Source organism: Ustilaginoidea virens, chromosome 5 (genome assembly GCF_000687475.1).
Source record: "Ustilaginoidea virens chromosome 5, complete sequence".
Taxonomy (NCBI): domain Eukaryota; kingdom Fungi; phylum Ascomycota; class Sordariomycetes; order Hypocreales; family Clavicipitaceae; genus Ustilaginoidea; species Ustilaginoidea virens.
This window is the reverse complement of record NC_057320.1, coordinates 469,785-490,804: the sequence shown is the minus strand read 5'-3', so window position 1 is coordinate 490,804 and position 21,020 is coordinate 469,785. Positions and strand designations below refer to the sequence as shown.

Genomic DNA, 21,020 nt, shown 5'->3' with positions numbered 1-21,020 from the left:
AGCCGCATGCAATGGCGATGAAATTTCCAAGGCAAAATTCAGACTCTGGTTCGTGGTGGGGCGCCGCCATGCCATGAGGAGCAGCAGGCACGACATACGGGCCCCGCATCGCCATCGGCGATTGGTTGAGCCGCAGTCACTAGATGCCATCGCCGCGAGGTACCTCTCATCGTCCGGACTTGGGGTTTGAAAGATGGAAGATGAAGTGCTAATTGGACCAATGACATCATGGCATCGCCCTAGCAGCCATGGCCCGACGCACGTCTACCGCTGAGCAAACTAGTCTCTGTCCCGTGTCCTGAGTCCTGATGAGTCCTGCTCCTCTGCATCATGAATATCCCTTTCCAAAACCGTCCGTTGCAATGACCAAGTTAAACACTGCCTCCGTCTCCCTGGCTGTCACGCCGACGGTGGTCTCTACGCTGTTGTCGCATGTATGTAGGTCGGCTGGCCCAATTCTCCCTCCTCTCTTTGAAGCCCAGACTAACCGGCCTTGTTTCCGGTCGTGGCGCAAGGTTGTCAACAGAAAACCGTTGCAGCAGCGACCCACTGCACACTTGTCGTATCATGAAGGCCTTCACCTCATCCGATCGTTCTTGGAGTTTGCATCGCATCACACCGTGGAGGAGCTGCAGGCATTCACGTCTCAATGGGTGCCTCATCCACAGTGGGTACGAGTCGACCTTGAAAAGATACCTCTTGAATGTCTGGATCGGTCGGCGAGCTTGATCCAGGCGCAGCTAGGGCCTGGGGGCATCGCTCAAGTGGGCGGCCGACAATGGTGGCAGTGGCGGAGGCCCGATTCGCCTCTCGAGGCGGAATGGATCGAGATGAAGGCGCAGTACAAGGCCAGAAAGGCCGCCAACGATGCAGGTCGGCGCGTCATGCTCTACGTCCACGGGGGCGCCTACTTTTTCGGAAGCGTTGACGAGCACAGATACCAGATGCAGCGCCACGCGCGGAAGCTCAAGGCTCGAGTTTTTGCTCCAAGGTATCGCCTAGCGCCGCAATTCCCGTTCCCGTGCGGACTGCACGACTGCCTGGCGGCCTACTTGTTTCTCCTTTCCGTCCAGCACCCGAGCACCATCATCCTGGCTGGTGACTCTGCAGGCGGCGGCATGGTCCTGTCCATGCTGTGTGTGCTGAGGGATCAGGGAATACCTCTGCCGGCTGGGGGCATTCTGATCAGTCCATGGGTCGACCTGACGCACTCCTTCCCAAGCGTCGACGCAGATGCCCCCCTGGACTACATTCCGCAGGCTGGCTTTCATCACAAGCCTTCTCGTGCTTGGCCTCCACCGAACGACGATGACGTTGCCTTGCTTCGCCGCGAGGCGGAAAAGCGTATAGCTAGCCTGGCGCAGGAATCTTCCCTGAAAGCTGGTCTTTCCGAAAGCAAAAAGCGCCCGGATGACAACGGCGAGGCCGTTGAGTCCGGCCAGCTAGGCGACTTGCCAGGCGATGAAGAGGGACACGCCAAGTATCTGTCGGTGACGATCAATGAGAAGCCTTGCATCATCAAGGATCAGATTCAGGTACGTTTCCTCTGCCGGCTTATGCGTGGCCATGTCCCTCACTGGAAGACCTAGATGTACACCACGAATGCTCTCCTCAACCACCCACTCGTGAGTCCGATAATGCAGACAACACTGGGGGGCCTCCCCCCTTTATTGGTCATGGTAGGAGGCGCGGAACTCTTGCGTGACGAGCAAATATACTTGGCTCACAAGTGTGCCAACCCGGCTCAGTATGCGCCGCCATCAGAGTCGCTCTCGCAGAGGGAGCGCGAATCGCTACAGAAATACGCACCCACCTGCGTCCAGCTGCAAGTGTGGGATGACCTGTGTCACGTTGCGCCTACGCTCAGCTTCACAAGACCTGCCAAGCTGATGTACCGATCCGTTTCCCAATTCGGAGCTTGGGTGCTTGCTAGAGCCCAGAAAAGGGGAATTGACATACCCGATGACGACGATATTTCGGTCATTTCAAGCTCTGCGTCGGAGAATGCACTCGCAGACAACGGCCAGCGCCGCAAGGATGGAATAAGCCGCGTCGACCCGGGGCACATTGGCAAAGTCGGCGATCCCTTGCCTCCTTTCAAAAACCACATGATTCGCCAACGGGTAACAAGGCATGGTACTATTCTGCCTCTTGCTCCAGAGACTGAGCTTCCTGGCTGCTGCGCAAAAGCGTCTGGTGTTGGAGTGGTCAAAGCAGGCACCGTCAAACGTTGGTTAGCGACGCGAAAGCAGTGGGATCAAGAGTACGCTTCGACCAAAGCCAAGGTGCACAAGAAGATTATCAAGGACTTGGTGATAGGCTTCCAAGATTTCGGTCCCGATGAACATCCGCCGCCGACGGCGCTCGCTGGCAGACGACTGATCAAGGAGGACATTGTGGAGAAGAGGAAGACCAAGAGCCTGGGCCTGGCCCTTTGGGCCCTCTGGGGCTCCAAGCACGATGAAATCACGGTCCAACGGCAGCAAGAAGTCGAAAAGACGTCCGAGGCGCATGGTATGCCAGCTGACGAGGGTAGAGGTACCCGATCTCACCAGGACGGTGAACCTCGACAGCCGGGGCGAACCGCGAGCGACCGCCGTGGATCCCGCAGTCGCACGGTCGTTGACGAGCATCAGACAGACGGGACGACGGAGGTGGCTCGGCTGATCGAGCAACGAAAAGAGCAAGAAGCCGCCCGTCCTGGGCTTCTCAGCCCCAACTACGTCCCCGAGACTGGCGTCGCAGGCAAGCGCCCCTTTATCGACGGCGTCGCATTACCATTCAGCCTAAAGAACCCTGCCGAGACAGCGAGCATGGTCACTTTACACTCTGCCATGGCGCCCGCTACTCCTCGTCCGCTAAGTCCATGAGGTTCTCGGGTGGATTTACCGGGCCAGCCTGAAGTGGGCGATGCAGAGAGGGCTGCGCAGATGTTGGCCGCGGGCAACACCAAGACCCGGCATTGAAAGCTTCCTTTCCGCAGATAACAAGATTCCACGGATAGAGAATGCCAAGACGGATGGGCAGTGTGGCACTGCATGCCGAAAAGGAAAAAAAAACATAGTAGAACCCATTCGGTGTTGATCTGCACGGCTTTCGTAGGCCATTCCCTACAGTACCAAGGCCCTCGCCTCTTGCACTTTCAAACGAAGAATGCCATTGAGTAGAGTACAAAACATCCAGAATAGAGCATAGATGTCATTCCTACCAAGTATACCAATCGCAGCGCTTTCGGTTTCAGTTATTCCTTTCCGTATCCGTCCCGACCGTCTCATTCAACGTGAAAGAAAGTGAACAAAAGTAAACAAAAAAAAAAAAAGAAAAAGGACAGAACGTCTGCCTGCAGGTGACGTTGCAGTCACATTGCGCCCGCCATGCCATGCGTAACAATACAGTGTATGAAGATAATCCGGTATATACAAACGTCAAACAAGCAGGCGTTCAGCTCAGCATGACGATCCCGCAACGCCCCACCCCCAGCCGCTACGCCGTGCGAAGAAATCGCTCAGTCGACGCCATTGTACCGCTTCCACTGCTCGACGTAAAAGTACGCATCTTGCGGGCCCTTCTGCAGCCCTTTGTAGTCGCCGGGCTCGGGGCGAACCTCGCGGCTCACGAACGGAGTCAACTATTGTTGGGAGAACCTGGGGTTAGCCCGTGCGCGATGCCGCCCGTGGCGGGGGTCCGGCGCCATAGCGTACCTTGAAATCTTTGAGGCCCGGGGGTACGGCGTACGTGCGGACCTTGTTCCACTCGATCACGTAGCCGCCGTACTTGGTGTGGCGACCCATGGATCCTGTGCGGTTGCCCTTGTAGAAGCCTTTGCCGACGTCCTTGGTGGTGAGTTTTAGGTGGCGGTAGCGCCCGACGAGCAGAGCTTGCGTCGGTCTCATGTTTGGTTCGGTCGGGGGAGCATAGGGCGACGGGGTGCTGGAGAGGTGGAAGGAAGCTGTGTCGGTGATGCTTGTCGTGGAGTTGGATCTTGAAAAGTGACGGGGCATCGGAGAGGGTTTGATCCGCTCCGGCTGAATTGCAGGGTGTGGTGTGCGCTGGGGGGTGATTTTAGACAAGTACAAGTACCTCTTGGCTCGGGACATATGATCTGCCTCAAGAGTCAAGAGTGATGGATTGATTCATTCATCACATGGCAATTCCCTTTTGTAGAGCAAAGCATCAGAAGGAATTCGTAAAAGGTTGGAGCAGCTCCTGCTGCCAGTTGCAGGTTCGCCGCGCGGCAAAGCCACAGCAAGGCGCATGTGCATTTCCATCCCAAAGTGCCGCCATGGAATGAGGGGCACGAGGCTCTGGCACGGGCTGAGCTGCCAAGCTCGGGTCTGGGATCCGTAGCTGTGTGGCCTGTCTGTCACCTGGATGGCTCCCCAACTCCGTACAAGCAGACGACGTTCTCTTCTTCCAAGGGGGAAACCAGCACCATGGATGGCTATCCGGCGGGGAGCTTGGATCACAATGTTCCATTCTTGGTCGTGTCCGGGTTGAGCTCGGCCGAGCCACGACCTCCGCCTGAGCATCTGGATCCGCAGAGCGTCTTGGTCAGCTCGAGCTTGCCGCCTCTCGACACCAAGGAGTCGCGGGTCCTCGAGCAGCATTTCGAGCACGTCGACGCCAGGGGCACGTCCTGGACGGCTGTCTCGCGAGAAGAACCCTACCGACTGCGCGTCCGGTCGGTTGGGCGGGTATGTTTTTGCGGACCACCGGGCCCATGCCGCGCAGGCTTCCGTTTTTTTTTTTGGGCTGACCAAAAGAGAAACAAAATAGTCCTACCGTCTGCCGCCTCGAAAAGCAACTCTTCCCCAGCCCGCCGAGTCTCCAGGCCCCGCGGCCGTGCTCCATTCCCCCCTGTCGCCGTTGTCGCACGTGTCCGCTCTGTACCCGGACGGGCTCATCGATGCGCAGTGGATAGAGAAGCATCAAGCCCAGGTCCCAAGCATCTTTGCTTGCTTCTACCTCCTGGACGACGACCACAAGCTCAAGTCCGACGTGGTCGAGATCAAGGCCGCACTGGCTCGGTCCGGATACAAGACCCGACTTGCCGTCATTCTCCTTGGCGACGAGCACCGCGGCACTCCACAGCTCACCGAGGATGTCCAGGACCGGCTGGAAGGCATTCGCAGAGGCGCGGCGCTGGATCCAAAGTCGCTGTTCTTCATACCGGCGCAAAAGTCCCCCGCCGAGCTCAAGCGCGTGGCCGACAACATACTCTCCGTGCTCTACGCCAACGCCGTGGAGTACTACAGGGATCTGGGCCGGCATGCGAGGAAGAAGCGCGGGCGCGGCATCGCCCCCCGGCCGACGATCCCGCCGACGTCTGGGACATCGCACACGCTGTCGCTGCCGGATTGGAACTTTCGCTACGACTTCAAAGCCGGCGTGCTGGCGGAGTTCAGACAGGAGCCGGACGCGTCCATCAGGGCGTTTGAGCAGGCCTACGAGATCCTCCTGGGGCAGGACGTCCTGGACGTGATTCCCAGCTGGAGCCCCAGGTGGAACGAAGCTCGGCAACTGGCCGACGTGATATCCGTCCGCTGTCTACGGCTGCATCTCTGGATGGGCCACACAAGCCTGGCCGTCCGACGATGGCAAGCTCACCGGGACCGGATAGGGGATTTCGTCGACCGTAGGGGCCACGGAACAAACACCTACGGCTGGCAAGCATGGGAAGCGAGGTGGGCCACCGTCATGGCCAACCTGATGGAGAAGGTGGAAGTGCCGGGACTGGTGCCCGCCTCAACGGCCATCTTCCTGCCCCCCGAGAAGGCTGTCCTGGGAGAGCGCCTGCAGCCGTGGGAGCTGCTGCACCACACCGGCTACTGGTACCGCGTGGCGTCCCGGCACCTCGCCGCCCGGCGCGCATTAGCCCGCGTGCTGCCAGACGACGAGCGCCGAGCCCCCGAGGCGGCCGCACCAGCCAAGGCTACGGGCAGCAGCCACGACACGTACATGTGTCCACCGCCCCACGAGGAATTCCCCCTGGCCGGCGACGGCGGCACCAACCACGCGCGGCAGATTATAGACTGTCTTGTCGCCGCGAGGGCGCAGTTTCAGGCGAGGAAGCAGCTGCGCATCGCGGCTGAGCTGTCACTAGAGTGCGCGAGGGAGATGGCCTCCCTGGGCTCGTGGGAGGAGGTCGTGGCGGTGCTGAGGCCCGTATGGGATGACGGCTTGTTTCGCTCGGATGCTTGGATGGATGCAGCGGAAGATCTCTGCTGGTTGCTGCGCCGTGCAGCAAAGGAAATGGGCAGGGCAAGTCTCGTCGTTGCGATTGACTGGGAGCTGATGAACAAAAGTGAGTTCTGGTCGGGGGACTGGCCGCCTTTTTTACTTGTATTCTTGCTATCTTGACTTTTTCTTTTCGTTTCTTTTCTGTCTCCCTCTCTCCCTCTCTCTCATTTTTCTCTTTTTCCCGTTTGTCTTTTCCCCCCTTCGATAGAGATCAACTGCTGACAAGCCGAAACTGTTAGGATTCCCAAAACGGCAACACTGGCGATACGACTTGTCACAGTCATTACACGGAATGCACTTGCAAGAGAAGCCTACCATCCAATTGGCGGCAGAAGCGGCATCGCCTCTCGTCTCCTCTAGCTTCATGTTTCGAAACAAAGAAGGCAAAGCTGGCGAGTTTTGCAGAGCTCAGTTTACGCTGACTTCAAACGCCATCCTGGACTCTGCTCCGATTCACATTTCATCCGCACGCATAGAATTCGTGGGCAGCTTGAACCCGATAGTCATTGAGAACGCGCAGGACGAAGCAGGTGTCGATGAGGGTGATTTCACCATCACCCAAGTGCCGCTGAGAGAAGAACTCTCCGAAACGGATGCTCACGAGCTGCCGTCGAAACTCGTGGGAAGGTTCGACTTGACCCTGCGACCCGGTCAAATGAAAGTGCTGGAAATGAGAATTCCGCTGCGGGAATCCGGACAAGCCGTGGCATCATCGGCTGTTCTTGCGTACCGCGCAAAAGACTTTGACTTGCAGTATGCTCAATCATTCAGCGAGGCGACCGACTCCGCCACAGGTTGGTACGAGAGCGGTTCAAGCAATCCGCATCGGTTGCGAACCGACGCTCGGGTTCTAGTCGTCAAGCCTAGACCACCAAAGATGCAAATCTCGTTGCTGGAGCCGTCAACACAATATTACACAGACGAGCTCGTCGAGCTGCACGTGCGGTTGCGAAACGACGAGGATGAGGCGGCCAGCGTCAAGTTCGACGCGCAACTGTCTGGAAAGTCGGCGCCGGCGATCCGCCTTCAGCTTGGCGACCACCAGGACGTTGGCGGAACGGGAACGCCAGGCGGAGAAGAAAGCCAAGTAGTGGGCGTGGCGGTTGGCGACATGGCTTGCGGTGCAACTGCGGATCTGAGGCTGGTCGTGGACCCAGCCAGGGCGCCCACGACGTATGGCCTGCACCTGCGGGCGACGTATCACCTGGAATCGGACAAGGGCACGCCAATCGCACAGCTGCTGGCCCTGCAGGTACCCATTGTAGGGCCGTTCGAGGCCAACTACGACATGGTGCCCAGGATGCACCCGGACCCGTGGCCGAGCCTGTTCGACCACGAGGCGCTCGACGCGTCGGCGGCCAGCAGCGACGAGGCAGCGCAGCAAGCTCGCGGCTTGTCCCAACGGTGGTGCCTGGTGTGCCACTACGCTTCGTTTGCCCTCGAAGACTTGGTGATTTCAGACCTGGAAATGCGGGCGGTGTCGTGCGCGGGAGGCGCCCGATGCAGCATCACCAGGCAGGTCAAGGCCGAGGCCGAGGCCGCCGCCACCGACGACGACGACGACGACGACGACGACGACGACGACGACAGCGGCGGCGTCGTAGTTTCCCCCAGGATGATGCGCGAAGCGCACTTTGACGTGGTGGCGCAAAAGCTGAGCCTCGACAACCGGCAGCCCGTCACGCTGGACCTGGCGCTCACGATTCGGTGGAGGAGGAGGAGGAGGAGCGCCGGACGGCGCGGCCCCGTGAACAGCACCGCGCTGCCGGTAGGGCAGTACACGGTGCTGGGGACGGAGCCGCGAGCCCTCGCCACGGCCATGCACTCGGACCCGGCGTCGCCGACGAGGCTGCTACACCTGGCCGTGACGGTCGAGAACCCGTCGAGCCACTTGCTCACGTTTGGGCTCTCGATGGACTCGAGCGACGCGTTCGGCTTCTCGGGCGCCAAGCAGACGACGGTGCATCTGCTGCCCATGTCGCGGCGGACCGTGACGTACAGGCTCCTGCCGTTTGTGCAGGGCGACTACGTCCGGCCGGGGCTCGTGGTCCGCGACAAGTACTTCCAAAAGGTGCTGCGAATCATCCCCACCGAGGGCATGAAGATTGACAAGGACGGTCTCTTGGTCTGGGTTCCTGCCGGCAGGACGGGTGTGGGGGGGCAGGCGGACAACAAGACGCAGTAGGGTCTGGGTGAGCCGTGAGCCGTGAGCCGGGAGCCGGGAGCCGGGAGCCGACGAAGGCTTGCGAGCACGTCTACGTATGTACATGGCTGGGGAGTTGGCCAAGTTTGACGCTGTGGGCTGTGGGCGCTGGGCTGTGGGCGCTGGGCTGTGGGCGCAGGGAGACGCTCGGCAGCGCGGCATGATGAAGGGCTTTTTTCCAAATCGCACGGAACTTGGCAGCCGCTGATGCACCGTGACTGCAAACAAGGCACCCTCGGATGTATGCGCAGTGGCATGTGTAGATTTGGCGCTGTAATTCACACTGCAGGCCACGAACGATGGCCTTTATGAATCAAGTGCTTCAAAGAGCGGTGGACGAACACGAACCTACCTATGTAGGAGGCAGTTGCGGTTGAAGCATCTAGCCGGGGAAAGGGCTGCATCGCACACTGCACGTATGTACCACGGCGCTCCAGGACCGGCTGCCTGCTTAAGCGGGATGCCACGACGACGACACGACGTGAAATAGGGCTGCCACGGGATGGAGAAGCGCCTCGCCTCTCGTCCTGCTGACATGCGTGGGACGGGTGGGTTTGCGGGCTTCGGCCCGGTGAAGATGAAGATGACACGACGGCGTCGTCTTTTGGTTTCAGCCGTCGAGAATAGAATAGGCAGCCCCGGCGAGCGGCCAACCCTGGCAACCCGCGCGCGGCCAAACGGCCAACTCGGTGGGGTCGGGGTGGGGCGGGCGTGGTTGACGTTTGCCCCAGGTGGACGGATCGCGTGTCAGTCTGGTGTCTGGTGGCAGTGTGGCTGGCTGGCACGGGGGGCGCCAATGTCGCGCATGGCCCAGCCAGCCCTTGTCGGGTCTCGAGTCGGCGACAACCACCCCCCCCCCGCGTTGACCTGCTGGAACTCTCACGCGCCTTAGGTCTGGTTCAAATTTCAGCACCCGAGCACGAGGGACAAGGCGTACGTACACCGCCCCAGGGAGCGGAGGTCTAGGGGCCCCGGAGGGCATCAGCGCAAAAGCTAAACCCCCACAGACGCTGGTGTTTCTGACACCGTCTTCCTTCCCTCGAACTTTTGCTATTGTTAGCCCGGCCAACCCCCAGTCGCCAAACTTGTCCGTCGCTGCGGGAAATTGGAGAGATTTAAACTTTGGCAAGCGCAGTCTCGGAGCGCATCGCCGCCAGGTGCGAGGGGGCCCGCGAGGGAAAAGCAAAAGAGTTAAAAAAAAAAAAAAAAAAAAAAAACAATGAAAAAAATAAGAAAATACATATACATGAAACAAAACAAAGCAAATAAACCCCGCTTGGGTTTCTTTTGTTGTCTGTCTGCAGGCTAGCTAGCGGCTTGCCCGCCCTCGGACCTCGGGCGTCCGCAGGCCGGGAGGCTCCGGGGTTCTTTGGGTGACAAGATCCAGGTGCTGGGCAGCTGGGTTCGCTGACGGCGCGCTGGGGCAGTTGGCAGTTGGCAGTTGGCAGTTGGCAGTTGGCAGTTGGCAGTGGGCGGTGGGCAGTGGGCAGTTGGCATTGGCAGTTGGCATTGGCAATTGGCAAACCGACTCGCGTTGGACGCGTGAGTCATGACATGGACTGCCCCGACGGCCTTTGCAGCTAGCTCCTGCTCTAGTGGTTCTCGGTCGAATCCGGACTCAGCAGCGACGGCGGGGGCAGCAGAAAGGCGGCAGGCAAGCAGCCGGAGGGCGTCATGTCGGCCCTACTATATTACGACCTTTGCCACGCCGCGTCCCTCCGGCCCCCCCCCCCCCTCTCCCCCACTGACAGCTGCCAAGGTCTGCCGCGTGCAAATAGTTGCTTCTGTAGAGGGCTGCGTGTCGACTCGACGGTCGTCAAGGTCCATGTCCCTCTTGCTTCACAGCTGCCGTGGCGAAGAAGAAACCCGACATCTAAGCCCGCCCGTTTCGGCCTCACCAAGGGGTGCCGGAGCGTCTGCTTTGTGGCAGAGTTCAGACATAGCGTCGTCGTTGTCGTCGTTGTCGTCGTTGTCATCGTGGCAAGGCAGGGCACATGCGCAAGGAGAACAAGGCGAGCATGGCTACGCAAGCAGCAGCAGAACCGGCAGCAGCAGCAGCAGCAGCAGCAGAACCGGCAGCAGTCACCGCAGAGGCCGCGCGAATCTCCACCGACAAGACCGAAGTGGCATCAGCGTCTCTTGCCGACAGGACGTCTGCTCCCGACGACGCCAATGCCCGTGAGGAAAAAGCCCGCCGGCACGACGACGACCCCAACTACCCCCACGGCCTGAAGCTCGTCCTCATCATCACCGCGCTATGCCTCGCCGTCTTCCTGGTCGCCCTGGACCAGACCATCATCGCGCCTGCTCTGGGCGCCATCACCGGCCAGTTTCAGAGCGTCAAGGACATTGTACGGAACCAAAGTCCTGCCCTTGCCCCTTCGTTTTCGTCGTCTTCCCCCCTTGCGTCTGCGCTTCCCATGCTGACTTTGACTCGTGCACGCAAAAGGGGTGGTACGGAAGTTCCTATCTGCTCACCACGACGGCCCTGCAGCCCATGTACGGCGCCGTGTATAAGCTCTTCAACGTCAAGCTGGTGTACCTGGGCGCCGTCCTCGTCTTCGAGCTGGGCAGCTTGCTGAGCGCTGTGGCGCCAAACTCGACTGCCTTTATCGTCGGACGAGCCATTGCTGGGGTAAGGCCTCCTCTCCCCGTCCTTGTTGCGCCCGGCAAAGAGTGTGTGTCGTGTGCCCCGTGTGTGTCGTGTGTGCCAAAGAAGCAGGAGAGGAAGAAGGGGAGAAGAAGCTGACGGCGGCGTCTAGATTGGAACGGCGGGCTTGTTTTCCGGCTCCATCGTCATTCTCTCCCTCACCAGTACGTGAACGCAAGAAAACCTCCTCCCCCCCAACAACCCCCTCCAACAACCCTCGTTGCACCCCGCTGTCCCCCCCCGAGGATATCCGAGTTTGACCAAGCAGCAACCTGCAGTGCCTCTGCGAAAACGCCCCGTGGCATTCGGTCTCATCGGCGGCATGTGGGGGATCGCGTCCGTCGCAGGGCCTCTTATGGGGGGCGTCTTCACCGAAACGCTCACTTGGCGATGGTGCTTTTACATCAACCTCCCCATCGGGGGGCTGGCCATGGCCATTGTCACGCTGTTTCTCTCCGTCAACCGAAACTCCGCCGACACCACGACAATGACCTTTGCCGAGAGGATACTGCAGCTCGATCTTGCAGGCATCGCCATCTTCATCCCCGCCATTGTCTGTCTCATCCTGGCGTTGCAGTGGGGGGGCACGGATTATCCGTGGAACAGCGCCAAGATTATCGGCCTGTTTGTCGGCTTCGGCCTCATGATTGCCGTCTTTGCCGGCATCCAGTTCTGGAAGGGCGACCGGGGAACCCTACCGCCGCGGCTGTTTCGGGACCGCAACGTCTTCTTCGCCATGCTTTTTGCCTTTTTCTTCGGGGCGGGCTTCTTCCCCCTCATCTACTACCTCTGTAAGTCGCAGCCCAGGCACAGACGGGCCCGCTCCCGTCGCATTTCCCGCCCGTCGCGTTGTCCGCCCGTCGCGTTGTCCGTCCGTCGTATTTTCCGCCCTTTTGGGGGGGGATGCAGCCAGCAAGAACCCTCATGCTGACCTTGTGTGTGTGTGTGCGCGCGCAGCCCTGTATTTCCAAGCTATTCAGGGCGTAAGCGCCGTCAACGCCGGCATCAAGATCCTGCCACTTATGCTGTCGACCGTCTTGGTTTCGGTCATGTCCGGCGCCGTCATATCCATGATCGGCTACTACAGCATAATCATCATCCCCTGCATGGTTCTGTTCGCCGTCGGCACCGGCCTGATCACGACGTTTGGCCTCGACACGCCGTTTGGCAAATGGTTCGGCTACCAGATCATGGCCGGGCTCGGCATCGGCGCCGGCTTCCAGGTCGGCGTGCTGGTGGTGCAGACGGTGCTGCCGCAGGAGATGGTGCCGGTCGGCACGGCCTGCGTGCAGTTCTTCCAGGCGTTTGGGGGCGCCGTGTTCGTCGGGGCGGCGCAGAACCTGTTCCAGAACGGCCTGATCGACGCGCTCGACCAGGCCGACATTGGCATCGACGGCAAGCGCTTCATCAACAGCGGCGCCAGCCAGATCAAGAACGTGCTGCAGGCCATGGGCCGCCTGGACGCCCTGGAGACCGTGCTGGAGGCGTACATGAAGGGTCTGAGGCACACGTACTACATATCCGTGGCGTCCGCCTCGTGCGCGTTCCTGGCAGCGCTGTGTCTGCAGTGGAAGTCGGTGAGGAGGGGGCCCGGCGTGGACGGGGACGGGGACGGGGACGGGGACGGGGACGGGGACGGGGACAGCAAGGCTGCGGCAACGCCGAGCGAGGCGTCAGATGGGGCGTTGGAAAGGGGAGAAAAAGAATGATGGTAGATGCGCGGGACCTTGTTTCGCCCCCTCTCTCCCCCTCCCGGCACGGCTTTTGGTGGCCACCCCTTGGGGATGAAAGCGGCTCGCGCTCTTTATTTTATTTATTTATTTATTTATTTATTTTCTCTTATTCTTTTTTTTACTTCACGACGGCGTATCTGCCGGCGGCCGATCCCACGACGACTTTTCCCCGGCCTCCCCCCGATCCGATGCCACCGTAGCCACCAGCCAGTCCTTGACGGCCCTCGCCTTGTCGCGCTGCGGATTGCCGCCCCCCCCGGCCCGCAGCCCCCTCGAAGAGTAGAAGCCGCTGCCGTCGGCCCTCCACAGCAGACGCAGCCGGGTCAGGCCGCGCGGCAAGCTCTGCCCGTGCACCTTGCCCCGGAAGACGCGCAGCGCCACGTTGTCCAGCAGCACCACGTCCTGGCGCCTCAGCCGGCCGACGTGGCTGTCGCCGCCATGGCCATCGACATGACCATCATCCCCGGACACCCAAAACGTCACGGGGAAGGCGGCGGCGGCGGTGTCGTCCCCCACGAGGACCTCGACCAGGGCGAGGGGCCGGCCCCAGCGGGAGGTGACGGCGCGCGCGGAGGCGACGGCCAGCACGCCCACGATGAGGTTGAGCGTCACCGTCTGGGGCTGCAGCGCGACGAGGCGCGCCGCCGAGGGGACGTCCTCCAGGTCGGAGAGGTGGCGCGGGGCCCGCGCGGGGGCGTCGGCGGCGTCCTCGTGCCCCGACGCGGCGTATGACGCCGACGCCGACGACGACGACGACGACGACGACGCAAGGGACGTGGTCGTGCGGTCGGGGCTGCTGCCGGCCGTGGCGAGCGACTGCTCGCAGAACTGGGTGAGCAGGTCGTCCGAGGCGCCGGCGAGCAGGGAGGCGTCGCGGCAGGAGGCGCTGAGGCCGGGGCCGGTGTGCGGGGGCGGGGGCGCTGGGCGCAGGGGGAGCGACCGCCACGCCGGGCGGCCGGAGGGGCTGGCGGCGGCGGCGGGGGCGGCGCACGCCACGCCGAGGAGCTGCCGGAACGGGGGGCCGAACGAGGCGACGGAGCAGGCGGCTTCGGTGACGGCGGCGGCGGGGGGCGGGCCGACGAGCAGGGCGACCTTGGGCATGGCTGCGTGCGGGCTGCTGGTGATGCTGGGACGAGCGAGGGCTTGTCCAAGGAAAAGTCTGATTTCGGGTTCAAAAAGAGACATGGATGAAAGTGGAAGTGGAACTCGATGCGGCATGTTGCGTGCTGCGGGGCGCACTGTGCGGGCCCGGTGCGCGTTGCTCCAGTCACCTGCCGTGTCTGCCCGTCGTGCCTGCCTGCCTGCCTGCCTGCCTGCCTGCTGTCCATGCGCGCGGGCAGGCGCGGTGGGCGGTTGCAGCTTCCCCACGCAGCCAACCATGGGTACATCATGCACATCGCCGTCTCAGGCCCTTCCATCCGTGAAATCCCGTCGACAAACGCTCGCCTCGTCGTCGCTCGCCTCGTCGTCGCTCACCTCGTCGCTGCTCACCTCGTCGCCCGCCTCGTCGCTCGCCTCGTCGCCCCCGCCCGTCCTGCATTGCCCTGCCCGAGGCCGATCTTATCTTGGCCCCTTCCTTGCCCTCCCGTCTGGCCGACTCGCTTCCTCCCCGTCCCCCGCGTGCCTCGCCCCGCGTGCGTCGAACCCCAGCCCCCCCCGAACCTGCAGCTCGACGTCGCACCGCACCAACCGCGCCGCCGCAAAAAGCATGGCCACGCGGTTCAGCGTCCGGGAGCACGTCGTCGACGCCTCCCACATCCGGGACTTTGCCCGCGCGACCTCGACGTCCCAGGACGCCGTGCTGAAGCTCCACGTCAAGCAGTACCTGCCGCTGGACAACCCGGCCCCGCGCAAGGGCGACGTCACCATCATCGGCGCCCACGCCAACGCATTCCCCAAGGTGAGCACAAGCCGGGATGACGACTGTGAAGCAGCGAGGCAAGGACGGCGGTTCGAAAAAAGACACAAAAAAAAAGAAGAAGAAAACCAAGCAAAGCAAAGCAAGGAAAGGTGACCCCCCCCCGTGCAAGGAAATCTACGAGCCCCTGTGGGACGACCTGCACCAGGAGCTCGGGCGGCACGGCCTCCGCATCCGCGCCGTCTGGATCGCCGACTGCGCGTGGCAGGGCCGGAGCGGCGTGCTGAACCTCCGCCGGGGCGTCTTGGGCAACGACCGTGAGTTCTCTCTCTTTTTTTTTTTTTTTTTTTAAAAAAAAGGTTGCCCCCTTGCCTCGCCCTGCCGGCACCCCGCGGGGCTGGTCGGGAGGAAAGAAGAACAAGGGAAGAGGCTGGCTGGCAGCGAGCGCTGACTTGCTTCTTCTTCCCCCCCAGCCGGCTGGTTCGACTACGCCAGAGACATTGTCCACTTGGTCAACACGTTCCGCATGCCGCGCCCGCTCGTCGCCGTCGGCCACTCGTTTGGCGCCTGCGCGCTGAGCCACGCCGCCCTGCTGCACCCCCGCCTCTTCCACAGCCTGGTGCTGCTGGATCCCGTCATCGCCATGTTCCACGAGTATTCGGCCGCCCTGGGCATGCGCCCCGCCGCCGCGAGCATCCGCCGCCGCGATGCCTGGCCCTCCCGGAGCCACGCCGCCGCCCTGCTGCGCAAGAGCCCCTTTTGCCGCTCGTGGGACCCGAGAGCCTTTGACCGGTGGATCCGCTTCGGCCTCTGCAGCGTCGACGACGACCGCGACGACGACCACAACGACCACAACGACCGCGACGACCACGCCCACCAAGCCGACCACGCCGCCGCACAAGTCACCCTCGCCACCACCCGCCACCAGGAGGTCTTTACCTTCCTGCGCCCCGCCTGGCCGGCCTTTGACCCCCGCGGCGAGCGCGTCGTCGACCCCAAGCGCATGCCCGACTGCGGCACCTCCCTCCACGTCGCCATGCCCATGTATCCCTTCTACCGGGCCGAGCCCATCGCCACCTTTGCCCGCATGGCCGACCTGCGCCCCGGCGTGCTCTTCATCGTCGGCGGCACCAGCACCGTCGTGCCCCCGCCCGACGTCGCCCGCAGGACCGACATCACCGGCACGGGGCTCGGCGGCAGCGGCGGCGTGCCCGCCGGCCGCGTCAGGCTCGTCTCGCACCCCGACCACGGGCACCTGATCCCGCTCGAGAGCCCGGCCTTTTGCGCCCGCGAGGCCGCCACCTTCCTCGAGCGCGAGCTGAGCATATGGGCCGAGGAGGAGCAGGAGTACGACGAGTGGGCCAGCCGGTCCGCCGACGAGAGGACCCAGGTTTCCCGCGAGTGGAAGGCCCACCTCGACATGAGCAAGGACAGGCCGAAGATCTAGGCCCCTGGTCAACCGGGACCTATGTGCGCCGTTCTGCCGCACTCAACTGTGACGCCAAACACGTGCGGCGCCGCCGAGGCTGATGCCGCGATACGTTTTTTTCAAGTTTCGTACCGCTGCTTATTTTGCGCAACTAGTCCTAGATATCCGCGTCCTCCTCATGTCCTTGTGAAAAAAAAAATGTAGACGTTGTGCAACGACTTTGAGCAAAAAAAAAAAAAAAGAAATCATAATCAAATAATCTGTCAAAAGACACTGTCCAACGACTTGTCCCACGTTGACCCCAACTTTCCGTGTCCTGGCGCGCCCCGAGAAAAAGTCATGTCATTGATGCCCCCCCGTCATGCCGCATCTCCCCCCCGAGCCGTAGCGCAATCCCCCATCCTAGATGTAGTACATGGTGTCGCGCAGCGACTCGTGCACCTGCCTCACCGTGGCCGAGGCGGCCGAGGAGCCCGTGCCGGCCGTGTCCACGCTCTCCACGTCGCTGACGTCGTACTCGGGCCGGTGGGCGCGCGCGCGCTCGCACACAATGTCGGCGTAGTAGGCCGGCGGGCAGATGCTGACGGCCTTGGTGGCCCGCCCGAACAGGTAGCACAGCTCGTGGGTCAGGCGCTCGACCTCGTTGGCGGCCGTCTTGCCGTACCTGTAGCGGAAGATCTCGTCGAGCAGGACGGTGTAGTGGGCGGGGCGGGCGGTGCCCTGCAGCGCGTCGTGGGCCGTGAGGAAAAAGTCCCAGTAGGCGGCGAGGGTGACGCCGCGGTCGACGACGGTGCCGTTCTTGACGTTGCCCGAGCGCGACATGGACGCGGCGTCGGTGGGGAAGAAGCGCGTCTGGTGGCGCTTGACGGACACGATGAGCGACAGCTTGGGCTGCGGGCGCCCCTTGCCGCCGCCGCCGCCGCCGCCGCCGCCGTACGTCTCGCGGCACGCCTCGCGGATGGTGGGCAGCTCCTCGTCGAGCACCTGGACGAACTGGCCGTCCGACACGCCGTCGCGGAAGATGACGATGTTGTCCGGCAGCGAGCCGCCGTTGCGCGACTGCCACAGGCGGAGGCGCGACTGGAAGGCTTGCAGCAGCTTGGCGCCCAGCATCTCCTGCTTGGCCCGCTGCTCCCACGCCAGGGCGGGCCACTGGGCGAGGTCCCGGTCCACCGAGGCCACCAGCCCGACCAGGCTGGGCGGCTCGCTGCCCTTGGTGACGTTCATGTTGGTCGGGTGCGTGACGTCGTAGCCCACGAACATGGTCTTGCCTTCCTTGAGCAGCCCAAACTCGTTGCTCAGCTTGTGGTTGACGCCGCCGGCCTTGAGGTTGACCTTGAGCCCGACGTTGCTGTAGTACGTGTAGTTGTTGGCCTTTTGCAGGTGCTTGGCCACGAGGCAGTTGGTGTGTATGCCGTACTGGCAGTCGCCCAGGCGCTTGATCTTGGCGTACAGCCCGCTGCTGTCCTTGCGGGCCAGCACGAACATGATGTGCTGGATCCGGTTGCTGCCGGCCCACTTGAACAGGTTGTCCAGGCCCTCGCCCATGGCCATCCTCTGCGTCATGAAGTGCTTCGGCAAGCGGATGGGCTTCTTGGCAATCCTCACGCCCATCGCGTCCGCCATGAAGGTGGCAAACTCCTCCATGGCCTCCTGGCCGACGCCTCGGTGGCCGTCCTCCTCCCGCCCCACGATGTTGATGTAGGTCCAGCTGCTGATGGGCGCCCCTGGCTTGACCACGCGAACGGCCTTCATGTTCCAAGTCCCGTTGGCCGGCCGCACCGGCACCAGCTTCCTGGCGGCGTCAATGTACGCAATCACCGGGACGGCAAGCACGCGGCCGCTCACGGTCGCCAGGTTCTTGTCGATGGACACTCCAAACTTTTCCAGAAGCGGGTTTTGGTCGTACGACAGCACGCCGCGGGCATCGTGGGCGATGGAGATGGCGTTCTCGTACGGCGTGCGGCACGCGAACGTGAGCATGGCCGTCGTCTCCTCGGCCGTCAGCTTGGCCTTTACACTTTGTCCCGGCCGGATCTCCACGACCTCGGCAGGGTAGAAAGTCGGTCTTTTTTGAGTGCCCAAGTTCAGGACTGGATAATCCCGCAAGGCCAGTCCATATTCTACGAGTAGATGTGTCAGTGATGAGTCTCTTTGACGAGGAAAAAAAAAAAAGAAAAGAGTGTATCCAAAAAAAAAAAAAAAAAAAAAAAAAAAAAAAAAAAAAAGGACGGCCGAGGGCAGGAAGAAAGGGGGCATCATGTTCGCCTTACTTTTCTTGTAGTAATCAAACACGGTAATATAACGCCCGCCACGATCATCCGTGAGCCAAAACTTTATTTGCTTCGGTCCGGGATACTCCCAGCCCGACTCAATGACGGGCGCTTTTTCGTCGCCTTCTGCAATCTTTCCGGAAAGCCGATTGACCAGGCCCAAGATAGCCTTGTTGCGACGGACCCTGGTGCCGTTTTCGATGGTAAAGGTGACCCAAACTCTCGTCTTGGGCAGAAACTTGGCAAACGCCCCGACAAGTCTCCTGAGCCGATAATCCCCAGCGGGCGCGCACTGTATGCCCAGGTGGTTCATGGCCTCGTCGACTTTGCCGGAAATCTTAAAGACGCCGTGCGTGACGTTTGTGTTGAGCAGCAGGCGGCCCGTTGCCAGACGGGCCGACTGGAAGAATCCACGAGCGGCAATCAAGCCCCGGCAATCCTGCATCAAGCTGGCCGTCTTCTTGGCTTGGTCAAAGGGGAAGAACCGCGAGTTCCCAATGGCAGCCACCTCGCCTGCTCTAGAGCGAGCGTTGTGGCCTAGAATGATATCCACGACATCGACAACATCGGGAAATTTGGGAAAGACGAGCTTCTCGCCATGATCGTCCATGGTGCGCGCGTACGAGACCAGGTCGTCCGTCCGAATTTCAACAGGCCCGTGTACGCTGACGATGATGATGTCGGGATCTTGGTCTTCGCCCTCCCGCGGCACTGTCACTGACAGGGGATTTTCCTGCAGGTCAAGCTTCTCCAAGGAGATGATGTAGTTCTTAAACTGGGAGGCCAAGGGCATCTTCTTGCCGGCCTTGGCAGACAGGTGGGATAAGACCTGCTGCATGGCCAGGTGCAGTTTCGGGCCCTTGAGGTCCTTTGTCTGGGACGTCTGTAGTTTGCCCTTGCTGGCCACAGCTGTCGCTTTGCCGGCCATCATGACATCGTACTTGTATAGCACGGGGCATTTGAAGTGAACTGGAAAGTAGTTTGCCCACAGGATTACCTCGGTTCCGGCAGTACCAAAGGCAGGCCTGCAGGGCATTATGTCCACGTCGGATGGTTCGAGAGCCAACGACGCCATCTTGCCCGTCAGACCTTCGACAGTGGACCGATTGCGCTCAACGACTTGATTCTCCAACTTTACGACATTGGGATCGGGGCTGGGGACCTTTCCGTCTAGGCTGTGCACACAAAGTTAGTCTCGACAGCAATCACAGGAGCGGCCGGAGCGCCGGAGCGCCGGAGCAGCTGAAGCAGCGATGGCACCGCTGCACGTACGTGAAGACTTTATTTCGGGACTCGTTCGACAACGCCCCCCCACGTCCGCCTCGGAATCCTCCTCCTCCTCCTCCTCCTCCTGCTCCTCCTCCTCTGCTGCCGTGAAAGCCTCCTTGGAAGGCCCCTCGGTCACGTCCGCCGCCGCGACCGCGCGACGCTCCGCCACGGCCTCGTCCTCGACTGTCCGCCATTAGGATTAGAAGATGTGGGACGCTGTATAACGATGCTTGTACACGGATTTCAGGTGGTTGGTGGGGTTGAAGCAGGGTCTCAGCAGAGAGTGCGGTTCGGCAGAGGCTACGTGGCAGGCAGGCTAGGAGACTTGTGCCCGGCGCGGCGTCGGGTTTTTAGTTTGATCTCGAAGCAGGTCGAAGAGGCTTGGGAAAAGAGCGGGGAGGTCGACCAGTGCGATTCGCTTTGATTGGAGACGCTGTGGCCAAAATCACGGCCTCGTATGTTTTTATGATGAAAGCATGATGGGTGTTGATACTATCTGGCGTGACAAACGGATGGATGGATGGATGGATGGATGAAAAACTGGAAACGGTGAAAAGGATGCGAGCCGCATGCGGTGTGACGGGCTGGTGGCTGCTGGTATTGTGGCACAGCGGGTGTGTGACGGAGGGCCTGGGGCTCATGTGCGGATCGACGGCAGGGAGAGCAGGAGAGCAGTAGAGCAGTAGAGCATGCGAGCAGGCGAGCAGGCGAGAGCAGGCGGTGCACAAGGTCAGGGCGCGCCCTCGTTGGCCGCTGGCGAGAGGACGGTAAAACAGCGGCTGGGAGGAAGAATCAATGACTGTCCAATCGTCCCAGCACTATGTGGCCATCGTGTCTGGAACTCTTGGTGTTGGTTGTGGCTGCACTGGCCGCGGCCGCCCCCACCGCCCCTTTGCCCCCCCCGCAAAATCACACCAGCTATTCAGTCACACTAGTTCTGCCAGACTTTCTGCCATCAGGCTGGGGCAGGCAGCCGGCTGGAGATGACTGATGACAGATGACTCAGGCATGCCCGAGCCGTGCACGAGCAAGCAATCACCTTGGCCGGGCGGCTCACCTGTGCTTGACCAGTCGCTCAAGTCAAACGGCACAGACTGACTCGCGAAATCTTCCTCTCGGCTTCATCCGAGGCAGATCACCAGCGTTTGGCAATACCGGGCCAGCCCCGTTTGCATGGGACGTACGTGCCACGTACTACGCTGCGTTACTCCGTACCACGTATTGCGTTTTGCGTTTTGCGTTTTGCGTTTTGCGTTTTGCGGAGCGCCCCAGTTGAATGGACATGGGGCTGTTGACAACTCTAAATGCATGACGCATGACCCCCCTGAACCACGGAATGAATAACCCATCGACGCCAAATAGAAG

At 61.4% G+C, this 21,020-nt stretch overlaps 7 protein-coding genes across 7 annotated transcripts; 4 read left to right on the top strand and 3 right to left on the bottom strand.

Moving 5' to 3' along the window:
• Positions 1–362: 362 nt before the first annotated feature.
• Positions 363–2,870, top strand: UV8b_06143 (uncharacterized protein; the record flags this gene model as incomplete). Its single annotated transcript, XM_043143640.1, has 3 exons — positions 363–434; positions 516–1,535; positions 1,590–2,870. The coding sequence occupies 3 exons, from the start codon at positions 363–365 to the stop codon at positions 2,868–2,870; spliced, it is 2,373 nt and encodes a 790-aa protein (XP_042999575.1).
• A 635-nt stretch (positions 2,871–3,505) lies between these two features.
• On the bottom strand, positions 3,506–4,001 carry UV8b_06142 (uncharacterized protein; the record flags this gene model as incomplete). The annotated part of the gene is made up of 2 exons (XM_043143639.1): positions 3,506–3,628; positions 3,702–4,001. 2 exons carry the CDS (start codon positions 3,999–4,001, stop codon positions 3,506–3,508), a joined length of 423 nt encoding a protein of 140 aa, XP_042999574.1.
• A 432-nt stretch (positions 4,002–4,433) lies between these two features.
• UV8b_06141 (uncharacterized protein) lies at positions 4,434–8,425 on the top strand (the record flags this gene model as incomplete). Its single annotated transcript, XM_043143638.1, has 3 exons — positions 4,434–4,694; positions 4,777–6,304; positions 6,480–8,425. 3 exons carry the CDS (start codon positions 4,434–4,436, stop codon positions 8,423–8,425), a joined length of 3,735 nt encoding a protein of 1,244 aa, XP_042999573.1.
• A 2,012-nt stretch (positions 8,426–10,437) lies between these two features.
• Positions 10,438–12,802, top strand: UV8b_06140 (uncharacterized protein; the record flags this gene model as incomplete). Its single annotated transcript, XM_043143637.1, has 5 exons — positions 10,438–10,794; positions 10,893–11,078; positions 11,206–11,257; positions 11,372–11,884; positions 12,051–12,802. The coding sequence occupies 5 exons, from the start codon at positions 10,438–10,440 to the stop codon at positions 12,800–12,802; spliced, it is 1,860 nt and encodes a 619-aa protein (XP_042999572.1).
• Positions 12,803–12,949: 147 nt separating this feature from the next.
• UV8b_06139 (uncharacterized protein) lies at positions 12,950–13,927 on the bottom strand (the record flags this gene model as incomplete). Its single annotated transcript, XM_043143636.1, has 1 exon — positions 12,950–13,927. The coding sequence occupies one exon, from the start codon at positions 13,925–13,927 to the stop codon at positions 12,950–12,952; it is 978 nt and encodes a 325-aa protein (XP_042999571.1).
• A 607-nt stretch (positions 13,928–14,534) lies between these two features.
• On the top strand, positions 14,535–16,131 carry UV8b_06138 (uncharacterized protein; the record flags this gene model as incomplete). The annotated part of the gene is made up of 3 exons (XM_043143635.1): positions 14,535–14,726; positions 14,857–15,001; positions 15,158–16,131. The coding sequence occupies 3 exons, from the start codon at positions 14,535–14,537 to the stop codon at positions 16,129–16,131; spliced, it is 1,311 nt and encodes a 436-aa protein (XP_042999570.1).
• A 384-nt stretch (positions 16,132–16,515) lies between these two features.
• On the bottom strand, positions 16,516–19,849 carry UV8b_06137 (uncharacterized protein; the record flags this gene model as incomplete). Its single annotated transcript, XM_043143634.1, has 3 exons — positions 16,516–18,236; positions 18,387–19,561; positions 19,659–19,849. The coding sequence occupies 3 exons, from the start codon at positions 19,847–19,849 to the stop codon at positions 16,516–16,518; spliced, it is 3,087 nt and encodes a 1,028-aa protein (XP_042999569.1).
• Positions 19,850–21,020: the final 1,171 nt, after the last annotated feature.